This window comes from Scatophagus argus, chromosome 1 (genome assembly GCF_020382885.2).
Source record: "Scatophagus argus isolate fScaArg1 chromosome 1, fScaArg1.pri, whole genome shotgun sequence".
Classification (NCBI taxonomy): Eukaryota; Metazoa; Chordata; class Actinopteri; family Scatophagidae; genus Scatophagus; species Scatophagus argus.
In genome coordinates this window covers 16736266-16754402 of record NC_058493.1, presented here as the reverse complement: position 1 = coordinate 16754402, position 18137 = coordinate 16736266, and the positions used below count along the sequence as shown (strand labels likewise).

Sequence of the window (18137 nt, the reverse complement as noted above, 5' to 3'; positions counted from 1 at the left end):
ACACAGTGAGTGGTAACAATGGGAGGGTTAAGTATCTGATATACACACCGAACCCTGGGACTCAGCTGCAAGTAATTAAAGCTGGCAGTTGGCAGAGAAGAGAGTCAGGCGACTGTAATGGCCGCTCTAAGTTCATACCATAATATTTTGATGATGAATCAGGCTGCTAGTAAAAGTGTTGTCATGCTGTTGACCCAAGGCTTTCTCCCCTCCCCACGTCCTGCTGGCCCTGAGGGAGACACAGAGAGGAGAGAGGAGAGAGAAAGTCTTTGTACAATCCTGCTGTCTGTTTGTAATGAGATCTGCTGTTTATTTGGTACGCTACAGGTCAACAGGAATGACACAAATACTGCTGCAACTTGTGATTATTTTCATTATTGATTCTTTTGCATATGATTATTCTTTTTATTTACTAGCTGTCTGTTTGGTTTTAGGAAACATTTTCCATGAGTCTTAGAAGATGTCGTCAGTTGTTTTGTCCAGCCAACAATCCAAACCTCAGAAATCAGCATGTCTGAAACAAAGGGAAACAGTAACTTAACTGATTAATTGTTACAGCTCCCATCACGAGCATTAATGGGAACCACATCTACCAGTTTTGCACATGGAAGTCCATTCATAGGTCTTGGGGAGTAATCCTGCATTTGTGGAAAACAGCTGTTGAGATAGAAAGAAGTGAGTTTGCCAGGCTTCTGTAGCCGTCTCCTTATCTCTGTTTGACCCTACTAACACCTGAATCTCTGACCACACGTTTGCAAGTTGAGCTGCATTGTGGGTAATAAAGTTTTTGAGAACAAAGATGAATGTAGGGAATAAAAATGACAATATGTCTGGTTCTGGCTGTGGTTGTTCCCATAGGCATAGCTCTGTGTATATCCTTGTCCTTTATAAGATTTATAACAAACCAGGTTGTGGGTATGTTCTTTCAAGAGTTGTGTTGTGAAATTGCTGTGTGTAACAGAGAACTGCTGTTTTTGAGGTCAACATGGCTTAAAACACCATGAAATCATGTCGTTTTTATGTTTCACGTCTCCAACAAAGATTGGTCATTGAGCTGACACGATTCTTGTTTGGTCAACAGAAGCTGCCAAGTTCCTTTTAATGTGTCACCTTTATCATGTCTTTTACACTCACATCCCACCTTCCTACAGGACTTCACACATACACCCTCCCCCGTCTGGCCACATACACACACACAGCATACCATAGACTGGCACTAAGTGCACTTTATTTACCTCACTTGTATTTTGTATTTTTGTATTTTTTAAGTGTGCAATTTTAATTTTCTGCTGCTATTTATAGGTGTGCTTTTAAGCCGAGAATCTGCACAAAATTTCGTTATGCTTGCATAATGACAATAAAGACTTGATTCTTGATTGATGTGTTTTCCCTTCTTCTCTTGACAGAATCGGTGTATGACCTTCTTCTCAGAGAGCTACAGTTGCCTTCCTCTACTCAGCAGAGCCTAAAGGTCATGAGTCAAAAGAGTGGCGGAGAGGCAGGGCCTCCCCCTTCAGCTGCTCTAGCATCAGGTTAGGAATCTGCTCATCTTATCTTTATTTCTCCTCTGTGCGATCACGACTGCCCATGGCCCATACCAAAAGACCACAACTTATGTAGCAGCCTGTATACCTGTGTGCAAGCAAACGCCTGCATATGGGGGGAAAACACAAACAAACAAAACACGTGCAAGTTGGAGTTAGATCAGCATCTATCTGCTTCTCCTGGTTAAATATTTAGTCAAGGATACTGCTGTTGTGACGTGCTGTTGTATTAATTTTAAGTTAATTAATTTTATTTTATTTTTTGTGACACATACTATAAAATAGATTAATATTTTAAATCATACCCAATAATGATGAGGGAGCTCAGCAAAGCTTATTATTTCACAGCACTGCATACTCAGCACAAAACACTTTTCTCATTGTGTTAGAGAATTAGCAAGCTTTTGAGTGGCTGTAATCACCTTGTTGACCAATTTTAGTGGAGTTGTTGTTCACTGGAGAAAGTCATATTGGCAGAGAAATTAGATTAGACTGTTAATCGCCAATTACAATTATTTTTTTTTCCTGTGGGAAGTTAATAACATCTTGACCATAAACTTGCAGTGTGGACAGATGGGAAACTTTGAAAACACTTAAGATTCAGTGCACTTTAGACAAACTACAGATGTTTCATTGGATGCGTGATGATCAGGCAGTATTTCATTTAAACAAAACTTTCACCAGTCATCGGAAAAAGTTCTGCTTTTCATTGAAATGAGCAGTTGGAGTGTCTGGTTTTATGCTGACACTGACCACTGCAAAGCACAAAATTAGATGAGCACACACTACATACGCAGCATACAAAGGGCATACGCGTTTGAAGCTTATTTTAAGAGTCATCTGTAGTTCCCAGCATCTTCTCCTCTCATATTTCTTCCCTTTGTCTTTGACCCTTCACTTTTTTATTGTGCATCCTGTTTATACAGAATGGTGTCCAAATGCAAAACTTTCCTCTGAGAAGTGATTGCATCGCCACCCGACTCCCAACTGGCAAATAATTAAGGAAAATTATGAGCAAGCAGCAGTAACATTATTATTTTTTTTAATGATTTATTCTGTTTTTTCAATTGGAGCACTGTTTATGCTTAATCTTTTATGGCGCTCATTTAGTTAGAGGAGTAGAGGTTACTTGTTAAACAACACCTGTGATGGCCTTGGCACACAGTATTTGCACATAGACTTGGGTTTGGGATTGTCTGTTTTTGACCTGCGATCATAAATGTCTTTGTGTTTGTTACTTGCTCAAAATGACACTACCTCCATATGTTTTATGTGCCTCTTTTTCCTTCCGACTGTGTGTTTTGCAAACTAATGAGTCACCAAACAATCCAGAATGTCAACATCAGTCTAACTCCTTTTTGCGATCTGCAGCTTAACCACACTTTTTCCCCACTCTTCCTCCAGTTCGTTGTAACTATTTCAATGCTTTTGAAATTACATTATATCTCAGCATGCTGGAGCAACATTTTCTGACAAACAAAATGCCATGTGCTATTATTATTATCATTATTATTATTTTTTTTAAAAATCTGAATAAATTTTTACTGTTCAGCTCTTATTGCTCATTCGCTGTCTCATTTTTATATTCCAGGAAGTTCCCTCTGAATCAGGGAGTGTCTGCATATAAAATGGTCTGCAGTTCTCTGCTTCATAGGTCAGAAGCTTGTTTATTTTGTCTTTGTGGCTACATTTAGTCCCAACAAAATTTACTTTTGTGGGATAATAAAAAAGAAAAAGGAAAGAAAATAAAAAGCTCTAATAATTGGCATGCTGCATCATATTGTAAGCCTGCATATTGCTGTTTTGACCTTCCCTCTCCACTTCATCGTTTTGACTTTTTGTTAGGTCATCGTGGAAAAATGCTAGTAATAATCATAAATTCCTTCAATTATTTGAATTTTTTTTTTTTTGGGGGGGGGGGGAGATTAACTTATTCGATATATTTTTTTTTTTTTAAATAAGGGGCGCACTACGCACTCATCTCTCCTTTAGTCCCTTTTAGTGTCAGCTACACTGTGCTGTGCTTCATATACTGTACATTTACAAATCCTCAGATGTTATCATAACTGCAGACACACACAAGTTAGATCCAATGAAAAGGACTAAATTTTAATTGCATCGTGGACAGATGGACATAACTCTGTCTCCAGCTTAAGATTAAATAAAAAAGCAAAAAAAAAAAAATCACAAACAAATTTTGCTGCTTAAATGGGACTGCTAGGAAACGCCGTTTGGGAGGCTTTAATTAACTGTCCATTTATTTGTACTGTAGATGCCATGTCCTCTTCTATGACTACGGAAGGCCACCGCAGTGCTTTTTCCACCTCTTCCAGCTCCGCCATGCATTCCAGCACTTCAGCCAGTGACCAGAACCAAGTTCACAGTTGCAATGTTGACCCAGAGGACACCAGGAATAGCAGAGCAGTACCAGAGGTTGTCGGAGCTGAAGGTGGGAATGGTAACGGCGGCGGTAACTGCAGGGGGAGCAGTGAGCTAGGGGGAGGAAGGGGCGCAACGTCCCAGGAGGCCCAGCCACATCACCAAATGACCCCATCTAAACGTCGCACCGTACTGAACATCTCTCCACCACCACAAGATCTGCTTGATGACAGCCGTATGTCCTGCCAGGATGAAGCATCCCTGGACTCAGAGCAGAGTAACAGCATCTGGATGGATGACTCACTCTCCAACTTTAGTATCATGAGCACCGTCTCTTACAATGACAACACAGAGGTGCCACGAAAGTCCCGCAAACGTACCCCTCGTCAGAGACCCGGTCCCAAGTCTGTACCTGCAGAGGAAGCCAGCATGGACATGTTTGATGCAGACAGTGCCAAAGGTCCACACTTTGTCCTGTCACAGTTAGGCCCGGACAACAAGACTGGATCAAAAGGAAGGTTTGTGTAACCCTTAGATGTCATTAGTGTGAAATACTTAAACTGTGATCAACCTTTTTGATTCTAATCGCCCGCTACTTCACATGAAGTTGCCTGAGGAAACTATAGATATGTATAGATGGGTGAAGAATTAAAGGAAAAACCAACATTAGCTATCTTAGTGAAGTGTTAGGTCACCACAAGCTTCCAGGTCAAAAGGTCTGAAGCTTAACTAGAAGGATCAATTTAATCAGCAACTATTTTAATTTAGTCATTTCTTGAGCACAAATGTCAAGTATTCCCTGGTTTCGTCTTCTCAAATGTGAGGGTTTGCTGTTTTTTTTTATATAAAGTGAATTGAATATCTTTAGATTTTGGACTGTAGGATGGACAAAACAAGCAAACTGAAAGCGTCACAGTTAGCTCCAAGAAATGGTGAACGACATAAGATATTCTTATTGGTCAGTTAGAATCAGATCTCGTGACTTCAAAAGCTAGCATAGCATAGCATATGATTCAAATCATTTCTATCAAACCTGTCAAACCATTCAGTGAATGGTTCTTCATTCTGTGTTACCATTGTCTTAAATACCCTTCTGGTTTATCTCATACAGCACTCATTGTAACTGTCAGAATAGCTATTATTAGGAAATGACACATTGCACAACAGATGGAAATCTTCAACAAACTATTCGGACTCTAAAATTCCCACCACACTGACTGAAGAAGAGCGGTCAGATCAGAGGGGAGGGAGGGGCAGGATACTGAAGTACAAACAATGGTCAGCCACAGTGAATCACAGAGCCTCTCTCAGAGACCTAGGATAAGCAGAGCAGATTAAATAAACAGATAACTCTGAGCGATTTAAGAGCTGTGGATGGAATATGCTTGGTTGATGGAGGGGCTGTTAACTCTGCAGCAGTGCTCAGAGCATCATGGGTTGTGAACCAATGAGGACAAGGTCATAATCTGTTAAAGCAAGTTCCAGATGTTTTTTGCAGCACCACACCAGCTAGGTTGCAGAAACTAAAATAAAATTGCTGGAAAATGGTAGAATTAGAAGTGATCTTAGTGGTCTTTTTTTGCAGTTCTGATGATCTCCAGACAGCTAAACAGAAAGGAGGAACTCTTTTGATGCAGTACCCACAGAAGAGCGAGGGAAAAGACCTGAAGATCCTCGTCCAGCCTGAGACTCAGCACCGAGCCCGCTATCTGACCGAAGGCAGCAGAGGGTCAGTGAAGGACCGAACTCAGCAGAGCTTTCCTACTGTAAAGGTAACTGGTAAATCCCTGCCGTGGCCTCTGTAATGACTTTTCTGCTGCAGTTTGTGTTTTTTTTAAGGTTAAGTTAATGATTGGGTTATTGCCAGAAGCTTTAAAAGATGTGTTCTGTGTATGTGTGTGTGTGAGAGAGAGAGAGAGAGAAAGAAAGAAAGAGAGAGAGAGGAGATTTACTTTTCTTAGGACCATGGGAATAAATGGGACAAAAAATGTCAAATATGTTCCAGGTGCAACATTAAAGGTCAAAAGTGTGTGTCAAAATGTGAAAATAGTCTCTAGTCTCTGCCTTTCTGTGTCAATGGCAACATGAAAACAAACTTCAGAATTTTTTCATGTTTTCAAATCAGCAGCACTGTACATCTCTGAACCTTAGACATCTGATCTAGAGATGAATCCGTCAAAAGTCAAGTCAAAAATGGAAGATCACAGAGGATGATGATAGACACGGGAAGGTTTTTAAAGGATGGCTGGATTGCACAAGGAGGTAGAACAAAATTAGGCTGGTGAACTGGCTGGACACATGAACTTTGATTGTTTGATTGATGAGAAAATGCCAACATCTGTTAGTCGACATCTGCATGTAGCACCATCACCTCTTCTATTTCTACCTCCCACAGTGTGTATTAAACATCCGCCTTCCCAATTTGATACATTTGCTCAATAATGTACATATTGCTTGTCTTTTTTTTTTTTTCGTTATGCAGCTGGAGGGAGTGAATGAGCCGGTGGTTTTGCAGGTGTTTGTTGGCAACGATACTGGGCGTGTGAAGCCTCATGGATTTTACCAGGCTTGCAGGGTGACTGGCCGCAACACCACAGCCTGCAAGGAGGTGGACATTGATGGCACGACTGTCATTGAAGTGTCTCTTGATCCAAGCACCAACATGACCCTAGCGTACGTTCTATTCCTGAGATTGAAACGATTGACCTTTTTTTTTTTTATTTTTTGAGGTTGCATTTATGTGCCGAATAATAATGTTTTTCTTCGTTTTGTAATGCTTTTAAGTATTTAGTGATGTAAAGAGCTGCTGGTTTAGCAAACACTGTAAAGTTTGCTGTTTAAACTGCGAGTTTTCCCAGCTAACGTTGTCTCTGTGCAGGGTGGACTGTGTTGGGATTCTGAAGCTCCGTAACGCTGACGTCGAGGCTCGCATTGGCGTGGCCGGGTCGAAGAAGAAGAGCACACGAGCTCGGCTGGTGTTTCGGGTCAACATCCCGCGCCCAGATGGTTCAGTGCTCACACTACAGACACCCTCATCTCCAATCCTGTGCAGTAAGTCAGTCTCCTCGTTTTAGTCTCTGTGGAAATGCAATATGACTTAGTACATTACTGTATGGGTATACAAGTGTTAGATTGCAGTTATTTGCATAAATAGATTCTACAGAGTTTTACATAAATTCATGTGTATTATTTCACTTTTGAAAGAGGCAACATAAGCAGCTGACCTTTCACCTACTTAGTTAATAATTACCAACATAAAGTGAGCTATTTTCTTCTCTTTAACAGGCCATGTCCTGCTTGTAAAGTTTAATATAGCCTGAGGTCAGGAGACTATCGTCTTTTGAAGTCCACAGTTAGAGTCAAAAATCCCTCCAGATTCAAGTGTTATTAAATAATGCGTAAGGGTGTGGTTGGTTTCATAAACAGGAAAGACGCTTACAGCCATTAGAAAGTTTTTGAGTAAGTGGATCTGAACTACTTTGAGAGAGACAGGGGAGAAAGAGAAGGAAGGGACGAAACAATAGAGGTGTATGGACTCCTATTGTTTACCCAGAGCCAGCATGCAATTCCGGGAAATATCTTTCCACATAACAAAAAAAGTAATCCCCCTTGGCATCTGTGTGTGTGTGTGTGTGTGTGTGTGTGTGGAGCAAAGTAGTGAAAAAGGTTTATGAAATGTGGTTTTTTTGGCCATTTTGAAGGCCTGTGATAAAGAGCCAGCATTTGAGCTGTATGAAAACGTCCAATGTTCAGAGTACTTGAACTACTAATATCTACAAAATGTTTTAATGTTTTAATTAATAATACGACTGTCGCAGTGGATTTTGCTGCAAAAGGATTTTGATTCCTTTTTTTGTTGAGGTGGTCAGGACCTTCAGACCCATAGCAATCATCATCACTGCTGCTAATAGCTTGGAAACACATCTTCCTTTAATGGGTGGAAAGCTTAGACAATGTTTATGAATTCTTTTTTTTTTATTCATTCATTTTCTGTCATTTATCTGTGTCCTAGTTGCCTTCATTTAATTCAATATATTATTAGGCCTTATTGTTTTATATGTAGGCAGGTGAAAAAATGATTATAGTAAGAGGAGAGGAGGTCTTATATTTAACTTGACAAATTCTGCAGAGCTCCTGTTGTTAGCTTTACTTGACCAATTTGTTAAACTTAACAAAATAAATAAATAAATAAGTAGAGTTCAAAAAAGAAATCATAAAGAAGGAATACATTTCAGCGCCCTTGAAGAATGTCTCGTGTGTAATCTCTTGTTCATTTATGGCAGTTTAAGCTTTGCTCACATGATGACTGCATTGCTGACTGTGTCCAGCCTTCTATAAATGTTTGTATCTGTGGTTTTCACAGCTCAACCTGCAGGGGTGCCTGAAATCTTGAAGAAGTCACTAAACAGTTGTTCAGTCAGAGGAGGAGAAGAGGTCTTTATCATTGGCAAAAATTTTCTTAAGGACACCAAAGTCATATTTCATGAGAATGTTTCAGGTAAGTTGTTTTTGGATATTTTGGGTTTGTGCATTTTTAATTTTTTTCTCCAGTAAATGTACTAGATCTTCTGTTTGTTTCAGATGAGAAATCGTGGAAGGCAGAAGCTGAAATTGACATGGAGCTGTTTCATCAGGTAAGAACGTGATTGTTCCCATGTTATTTTTGTACTAAATGAGCAATTGCAGTTACTAATGAGCTGAGTAGATAGAAGCAGCCATTTCAGATTTGTATGAGGCTTTAGACGTAATCATCTTAAATGGTAGCTGGTTCAAAGTTTGAGTAGTCTCATTGTGTTCTGACCTAATTACACTCAGTCTCAAAGGCTATACTTAGTGTGTCTCAACAGTCCAGTTTAAACCTTGGCCCTTGTAAACATAATTATCAGAAGTAGATGAATTGATGAATCTGCAGCTAATAGGAAGCATTCTTGTGTTTAACTCTTTGATAACATTTTGTTTTTTTGATAAAGGTACACTGTTTTCCGGTAAACAAAGAGTTTAATTGTTTCTGACCGAATAGTTTGATGTATATCTGTAAGACCTAGCAAATGTGTAAGAGTGTGCATTTCTGACTGTAACTCAAAAACGTTACATTTTCAGTGAAATCTGTGCTGTTTAAATTGGAAGTCGTTTATGCAAATCTTCTTAACTGAATGCACAGTCATCTGCGTTTTTTTTTATTTTTTTTCTAATCAACTTGCCCTTTGATTCAGATATTCAGATAAGAGTATTTAGATTCTCCTAGAGTATTCTTTTTCTCTTCTTCTTTCTTTTTGCTGACTCTTTTTTTTTAATTGATCACCCCCAAGAATCACTTGATAGTGAGGGTTCCTCCATACCAGAACCAAGCCATCATCTCTCCGGTTTGTGTGGGGATCTATGTGGTGACAAATGCTGGAAGATCCCATGAAATCCAGCCTTTTACCTATACTCCAGATTCAGGTTTGTTCCAGTCCATTTCATTTAATCTGCTAAATCACATTAAGTGTTTTTTTTATTTATCTTTTGTTAGATAGCATGTCCGATTGTGAGGTCTTTACAAAGTGCTTGTTACTTGTTAAATTTACTTGCTTGCACTACTGCTGACTCACTCAGTTTCTCAACCTGAGGATGAAAACAAGTAGTGTTGAAGTTAACCACCCCAAAGAAGTTTATTTTACACATATCTTCACTACCGCAGAAACAAGAGCTGCAGCACGGCCTTGTTTTGTTTGGTTTATGTTCACAAAGCTTTTGTACTCAACAGCACCACCTACAGTTCAGTAGAATCAGAGCATGTGGTAACAATAATTGACGATATCATTCGAGAGCAGAGTACATGGCCCAGTTCTGAACACAGGAACAAGGGGACATCTATGTTCACGATTGTCTTTTATCAGTACTTTTTCTAACTGTAACTGGAAAAACTTTGAAAGATGTGGTGATTAAAGTAACTAAAATGAAACAACAAACAATGCCATTAATAGTCCTGTGCACCACATTCAGCATCTTTTCTAATAACATTATTCTTATGTAGCATTTGACATTGACCTTACAGTTTTTGCGGGCTTGTGGAGATAAAGTTCTGTTGATGTTTGATTTGCAGCCAAAAATGATGTTTCTGTGAAGAAAGAGATGCCATCTCCAGTGAAGACTTGTTCAATCGATGAACAAATTAAAGGTTTTTTTTCTCCCCTTTCTTATCTCTTCTACTTAACCGTGATTACAGTGTTTCATTTGAATGATGCTTATTTGCTAAAATACTTACACTCTGAAGTTCACATTGGACTGCTAATTCTTTAAATAGTTGAGCACAAATCAAAGCTAAAACATTTTAAGAATAAAACTTAATATGTGCTGTGGTCTTGATCCTGCAGTTCTAGATGGTGCCTTGATGCCTTCGATGTTGCCTTTAGTGAAGAGAGAAGACGTCACTCCAATGGAGGTCACCAGCAACCTCCAGTCCTCTGGGGTATTTAAGGTGCTATATTGATCTTTAAAATCATTAAAATCCCAAATGATAACTGTCACATAGTCATTTGATGTCATTTTATATATATATATATATAAGCTGATAAGCATCTTTCATCTCGGCCAACTGACTAACATCTTTATCTTTTTATTTATTTATTTATTTTTATTGTGCGTTTTCAACAGACTGGTGATCTTTGTCCAGCCCAGCAGAATGCAGATATAAGTGCAGGCCATCTGAATAAAAACAGACCATTCTCCAGTAGCCTGTCACAGGCTGCGGGTGACCCTGACAAAGGCCAGCCTCCTGTTTTTTCCAACACAGAGCCCTTAAGCACTATCCAGAAGCAAGACATTGCAGCCACCAGCTCCTTCTCTGTCCCTGCTGACTCTCTGCTCCAGCAAGGCTCACAGCAGTTCCTACTGGAGCCCAGAGAAGGCCTCGGGCAGGAAAGGCCTGGCAGTGGATCCGGAGCTGTGGGGAGGCTGTGTGGGGAACCTGCACCTCAACAGCAGCCACTGCCGCTGTTCCCCCCGGATGATGTCGCCCAGCTAGAGGAGGCAGTGAGGCAACTTAAAGCCAAAGGGTTCTGTAACTTGCCTCTTCAAACTGACAACTCAATGGTCAAACAGCAGCAGCAACATATCCAGCACCAACAACAGATCCAGAACCAGCAAATTGAACAGCGACAGCAGCAACAGCAACAAATTCAGCAACAGCAGCTTCAACAGCAGCACGTTTTGGAGAACTTACAGCAGCGGCTGTTTCAGTCACAGATTCAGATGCAGTGTGGCATGTTTCAGGATGCCTCTCAGAGCAAGAATGCAGAACAGCAGGGCTCAACACAAGGAGTGGTGCCAAACCAGGGGACGCTTTTCCAACAGGCCCAACAGCAGCAGCAGCAGCAGCAACAGCAACAGCAGCAACAAGCAGCTCTCTTTCAGCAGGCAAGTGACCTGCTCTCTATTCAGACAAACTTCCTCCAGCAGACACCTTCACATCCCTCACCGCCCATGTTCCACAACCCCAGTTCTTTGGCCGAACCACAAGATTCACAGGGGGGCCTGTTTCAGAAGGCCTCTCAGGAGCAGGTCCAGGCTGCTCTCTTTCAGAACACCATGACAGTACTACAGTCTCCAGACCAACAGCCCTCAACCCCCGGCCTTTTCCTCCCTCAAACGTCCCTGCCCTCTCAGCTTACAACCGGTAGTGCTCAACAGCAGCAGCAACAGCAGCAACAGCACCAGCAGTTGGCCTTTCTCAGCGCTCTACAAACTCCTGCCCCTGAACCACAATCAGTATTTCAGGCTCAGACCCAGCTCTCTCCCATCCAGCAGAGAAGCCCCATGGAGCAACAGCAGCCCACCCAGCCTCAGCCCCACACACAGCCAACCCAACAGGCTTCCCTGTTTCAGAACATCCCCCCACACCCATCTGCAAACACACTCTCTCCAGGCCAGCAGCAGCAACAGCAGGCTGGCCTGCTGTTCTGCAACAACCCCCTGCCCACTCCAGACCAGGCCTCCAGCCTTCTGTTCAGCAGCCAGGGCCAGATGCCACCACTGACCAGCAGCAGTCTAGTTTCCCAAGAGCCCCCAAACCCCTCTATGCTCTTTTCCCAAGCCAGCATGGTGACAGTAAACCAGCAGGATCGCTCTGAGCCCATGGCCTTAGGAAACCCCACTGATCCACGACAGCAAGTCATGTTTCAGGAGCAACAGCCGATGCAGCTGGGCAGTGCCTCAGACAACAGACGGGAGCAGGCTGTGGGCCTCTTTATGCCTCAGTCTAACATGGCTTCGCTGCAAGGGGGACTGGCTCCTCAAGATCTCGCACAGTCAGCCATGTTCGCCTCCCAGAACGGTGTGGCAAACCTCCAGACGACCACCTCCTCCCCCGTTCAACAGCCAGGGACTTTGTTTCAGAGTGCTGTGAGTGGGAGCATCAATCAGTCTAGCCAGCCTCAACAACCTGGACTCTTCCTTTTTGGTATTCAGAATGGTAAGGACTTGATTAATTTATTATATCTTAATTAATGTGCTGGCTCCTCGACATTATAAATAAATTGCATGGGAAAAAAAATCAACAACACTGTGTTTAATCCTTGAGTGCCTCATGCTCTCCGCAGGATGGCGATTGTAACGCACAACATAACACAGTGCCTGCTCTTAGCTTACTCTGTAGACTACACCATAAGCGAACATCTCATTCCCTCTTCAACTTGCTACATCAGGCTGTGGCTGACGGTACACATGGAAAATGGGACAATGGCATGGCTGTTTAGCTTGATAGTCAGCCATATGTCAGTGTTATTGGCTTTTGCTAGCATAGCATTAGCTTTCTGGCTCACAGCTGATGATGATGATGATGATGTTTCTCGTGGCCAAGTCACATCTAAGGTTTGACCTAGTTACTGCAGTAGTGAACAATGACCTGCATGCGTTGATAGTGGCGTAAGTATGAGGTTTGTGAACTCATTGTGACCACCTGTATTTTTCTGCCCCCACCTTGCAGAATGCAGCCAGTTGCTGAACGCTCCTGGAAACACGGTGTCGGATCAGATTATAGCCATCAGCCAGTCTGGTCAGAACCAAAGAGAGAGTGACGCACACATCCAGTCTCTGCTCAGTCAGTCCCTGTCTCAGTCTGGGCCTGTGCAGAACAACATGGCTGCCTCTCAGAACATGGAGAAGATTGACGATCTGCTGGTCAGCCTGCAGGAGTCGGGCAGCAACTTAACTCGTTCATACTAACCTTCATACAGGTTGATAGATTTATCTTTTCGTTTGTACTGATAATATCTGGAATAATTGTAAAAATGTAGATGGAATAGTTAATATGCTATCTGTTGATAAGCACTTGCAGTAATAAATTTGTGAATTAGCACTACATTATGAAGTTTGAAACAAACTGAACGTTATTATGTGCTAAAATCTGATCACCAAATACTTTTGTGCCATACTAATGTATTATTTGGTCTTCTTCTGCATTTTTTGGGAAAGAACAGTGAAGCTTAACATTGTGAAGTGTGACTGGCCTTGCCGAGCCAGTCTGTTCCCCTGAAGACGGTCCTTATAATTAACTCTCCTGAGTGGCATGGAATTACTATGAAGAACAAATAGGACAAATTAATATCCAGACAGTGAACTAAGATTATGGTTTGGAGTTTCTTTGCTGAATGGGCTGAGGAGGAATAGAAATGTACTCTAAACGAGAACAGACAAATTATCATTGGCCCTTTTCATCATCTCTTCCACCGAAAGTGCAGAAGTGTCTTTGCCTTGTTATTCATTTGACTTGTGTTTTATATATGTCTCTAGGTATAATGTCAGTGATGTTATCAGCAGCATCTTTGAGTTATCATGCTGTTTTCTAAAGTGTTCTCCAAAGTGTTTAGTGGTTTCCATGAATAGTGTTCCCTTTAATACTTTTTTAGTTGCATAGAGTTTGCGGTACAGCAGGAAGTTTTGGACAGGTTGTGGTATGTATGGATGAATACACCATCGGTGTTGAAGGTGGCCACTGTTGACGTGGTTTGTGCACGGCAGAAAGCACATTGAAAGAAGGTTAGAGAAGTAGATAGGAGGCGGAGAAACAAGAGGAGGTGGGGAAATGAAAAGAAACGTTTTGTCTGATGTGTAGTCACAAAGAAGTGTCTATCACATATGTGGGAGCTTATTATTTCAGTGTTTTAGCAGCTAGCTTGCAGCAGATGACATAAATTCACTCTGGCTGTCTCTTATAGACCATAAGTGACTCATTCATGATCATTAATGTCATTGATTGTATAATGTAAAAAGAAACTTTTCTCAGTAGGTGCACATCTGAACTAAATGTCGCTATTTACGAAAGGCCCGACTAAATTAGATGTAGTCTTGTCTAGACCTGATTGGGTTGTAGTTCATCCAGCAGCTGTGCAGTGAAGATCTGAAACATAGCTTTCAGCGTTAGATAACATCTCCACCACAGTGTGCGGATAGCAGGTATAGAAAACATGTTCAGGCTAACATTTAGTCTGGATTCATCAAAAACCAAACTGTGTCAGTTTGCTGCTTTTTAGAACAGATTCTCTTTTTATTTACAGAGAGATTAATCTTTTAGAAATCATACAAATATTGGCTGAGACTTTTTTTTTAACATATTCAGCATATCACGATGCTGTTCTCTGTGACCACTTTACCCATTGAGTGTACGGTAAAAACCCACGCGATGTCAGCTCTTCCTCATTGTTTTCAGTGAAGAAGATACTTTTTTACATGCACACAGATCGGGAATTATTGTCGTAGTGGAGCGGACTCACAAAAATATCTCTCCTTTAAGCCAGCATCATTAAATTTATGATGCAGTCAATTAGTGCAGACCACCTTTTATGAATTTAGATTTATGGCCTGCATTTGTAATATAAAAGTACATCTCATTGCCAGCCATGTTACAACAATCATGACAACTATCCCAAAACCAAAGCCATTATTTATTGTTGAAAACCAGCTTACACATCTTGACAAATGAGGAGGAATGTGGATCAGTGCATTTTTATTCGAATAATGTAATTTCAGTTGAAACATAACTCTTATTTAAATACATCTATAGTAGAGAGATTCGAATGTATATAGTATATTATTATTTTTGGTTAGCGTTAGAGGGTTAGATTATTACGTGCTTTAGTGTGATTTTGATGACATCATTCTGCGTCAGGCACGCATGAACTGGAATAGTATTCTTCTACCAGCTAGAAAAGAGCCTTTTCTCTTTCTTTCTTTCTTTCTTTCTTTCTTTCTTTGTTTTTTTTTTACCAGTTTTATTAATGTGATGGATTCAGTGAATGTTGAGGAGAAACAGTAGTTTGTTGACTACAGCTCTACGTTGTACATGTCATCCAGGTTAAAGTATTAACATGCAGGAATGGAGCCCATTTTACATGTTTTCTCGTGAATAAGGAGCTCGAAAGACTTGATGTCTTCGTGTGCCACTGGCCAGTGGCCTCAGGGCCAAAGTTTGACTCAAATCTTGCTTTGCATTAATCCTGATGACAGGCCAGTTTTATGGCTCGTGAGGTTTTATGCTCTTTTTTTCCTGACTTGCAAGTTATCATTAACAAGTTATTTTTTGCCTCCATCATTATTGGGCACGATGTCCTGCTGCCACACTTTTCTTTCTGTTTGTTTGTTGTGTTATTTTGGAAGAAAAAAAAAAAACATGTTTGTGTCACGTTTAGTGTCATTGTAAGTGTATGCGTGAACAAGGGGCTGGTCTCTCTCATGATGACAGGATTAGCTCAGTTTTATGCCTCAGTCGTTGTCTTGTTTTCTGTGTACAGTTTGTTGAGACACACATGCACGCCGTTACATTTTATACACTTTAAAATCAGAAACAGCTGTTGTTTTATGATGGAGATTTTGTAAACTTGACTGATGTGATATGTGGAATTATGGCATGTCAGTTTGAACAGTTTGAGTGGTTTTTAAAGGGACCCTACTCCTGAAGGAAACCTGACTTTGGAGAAAAGATCTGTGATTGGCTTTCTTCAGCTTGTGAAATAGAAGAACTAAGATTTCCAGTGTTGAGTATTTATGATTTTACTTGTTTTTGTTTTTTTGTTTTTTATTTTACAAAGTTTTTTTGTTTGTTTTTTTTTTATTGGTCTAGTACCTGTGCCTCTTTTCGGAGAGGCTTCTCTAATTTATTCGTTTGTTGGTTATTATCTAAATTGTTTCCCGTGATCATAATTGTGTTCAGATATTAATTGTAATGACAGCTATGTGATTTGGACCCTACACCTGCTGATGTTGTAACTGGCACCTTGTGATGACAAATGTGATAGTACAGTGATTTCTACTCTGATAATACACACCTTAATGTACATATCATGTGTTGTTAAAGGCATATAGAAGGACCTCTGGCCCTGTAGTCCTTTTTGACCAAATAGCTTGGCAAAGCAGGGCAAAAATGGCTTCAAACCATTTTTACTAACAAAATCAAAAAATATTTTAAACTGGACCAACAAATTTCAGTATTTTTTACTATGAATGTGATTATACAGCATGGCTGTAAATGTCTCAGATGCAGAATGTCCTTTTATACACATGCTGGGGAGGTAATTACTTTTTTGAAATTACAGTTTCTTCAGCTGTGTATTTACAATGTAACTGGAGATCAGAAATATGTAAAAGAGTGACTCATTATACAGTCAGTACTAGTTGTATGGAAAAGAGAGGTCGGGGTCGTTGATTAAAAAAAAAGTTCTCATATTTCCTTAAGACACTACAGACTCTGGACTGTCTCTGTTTCTTGCAATAGAACAGTTAATTTGATACCATCAAACTGAGTCTATGACAGGTGTTTGAACGGTTGAATCTTTCTAAAATGTCTCTTCAGACATTAGTAGGTATTGTACATGTGCTTGAGGAGATGTTGTAGTAGCAACAGGATTGTTGTTTTACCATTGTTGCCTGTTTTATACCCCGCTGGTTCTGCCGGTGACGATTAGTCCTTAGTAATTACAATGTTTTAAGCCATATGACTTTAAATGTACTTTAAATGCTCAACAACAGTGACCCGATAGGTGTGGTTGTGGTTGATACATGTGTTGTGCAATTTCTGTCGTGCATCTAACTTGTTTGTACTGAAGTATCCATCGCATTTATGTTATACAACGTAGATGCAGGCAAATTTTTCTCTGAAACTGCTATGCAGCTAATATACTGTAAATGTAGAACTGTTAGTTTTTGAATATATATTTTTCTAAATAGCCTCTCCAAAGTAGAAAACCAAAGTAGATGTTCTTTCTATTATTTATGTCGCTTTTTGAAATATTTTCTGATGCTTTCAGTGGCACCTGGAACCAATTTTTAAATCTTTTAGTCAGCTGAAATGCAAATTTCTCAACAATCATCTCAGACATGGGAGGAGGGTGGGGGTGTGGAGGTGTAAGACAATGTTCACTAATTGTTTGCCAGTCTTCTTTATTCCCTTCTTGTTTGCAGAATTTAAGTGGAGTTTTGCGTGGTGTCCAGGCTTACTGTTTATCAGTGCAGTGGTTCCTAATCTTTCTGGTTTCTGTCACAGCCTCTGAATTACCAGGATGTCATGTCGTTCTCACATATCTACATATTCAGATCTCTAGATGTCTATGAATGCTAGATTTGGTTTATCCTGTAATTTAGGAACAATGTGAATTATAAATTCTGCAGAACTTTTTTGCACAATGTAATTGTTGAGCCTGGTGTTACTATTTTCCATGAATGATTTGCTTTCTCCACACTTCGGTAATGTCCTTAAAGTCTCATCACTCCAAACACAAGTGAACCACTGTCCTTGTCAACACACAGAAGATTTTGGGTCCTTGGGTTAAATTTTGCCTTTTTTGTTTCTAACCATGTGAACAACTGTCAAATAATCACCCTTGGGTGGGGGGTGGGGGGTTTACTATATATATTTGGCTTTTGTTGGGATGTTTTTATTCTCTTGCGATTAAATTTCTGTAACTTGCTGCTATCTCTATTAAACATATATACTTAAAATATTAAGACTTTGAGCTTTTATTTCACACGTTTTGCTTTCCCTGGGGTACATATTGAATCAAAAATGCACCAATCAGCCACAACATTAACACCACCTGTTCAATATTTTGTAGGTCCCCTTTCTGCTGCCAACACAACTCTGACCAGTCAGGGGAATCGACACTGGACCTCTAGATCTGGCATCTTAACGTTGGATCCTTTGGGTCCTATGCTTTGAGGGTGGGACTTCCAGGTGGGAAGCAC

General features: G+C 40.4%; 1 protein-coding gene across 4 annotated transcripts in view; it reads left to right on the top strand.

The window, feature by feature from the left end:
- The window catches only part of nfat5b (nuclear factor of activated T cells 5b), a 31031-nt gene extending 13137 nt beyond the window's left edge, over positions 1–17894 (top strand). For 2 of the 4 annotated variants that reach the window (XM_046387257.1, XM_046387274.1), the window contains exons 2-13: positions 1407–1532; positions 3817–4441; positions 5509–5695; positions 6406–6596; positions 6802–6974; positions 8287–8421; positions 8505–8557; positions 9233–9365; positions 10009–10083; positions 10280–10383; positions 10560–12375; positions 12889–17894. In XM_046387257.1, coding sequence (XP_046243213.1) covers positions 1407–1532; positions 3817–4441; positions 5509–5695; positions 6406–6596; positions 6802–6974; positions 8287–8421; positions 8505–8557; positions 9233–9365; positions 10009–10083; positions 10280–10383; positions 10560–12375; positions 12889–13127 — 3857 coding nt within the window. In that variant the 3' untranslated portion in view covers positions 13128–17894. Of the gene's footprint in view, positions 1–1404; positions 1533–3135; positions 3199–3816; positions 4442–5508; positions 5696–6405; positions 6597–6801; positions 6975–8286; positions 8422–8504; positions 8558–9232; positions 9366–10008; positions 10084–10279; positions 10384–10559; positions 12376–12888 lie in introns of those variants that run through there. The other 2 variants (XM_046387266.1, XM_046387285.1) reach the window with 2 other exon arrangements.
- The last annotated feature ends 243 nt before the right edge of the window (positions 17895–18137 follow it).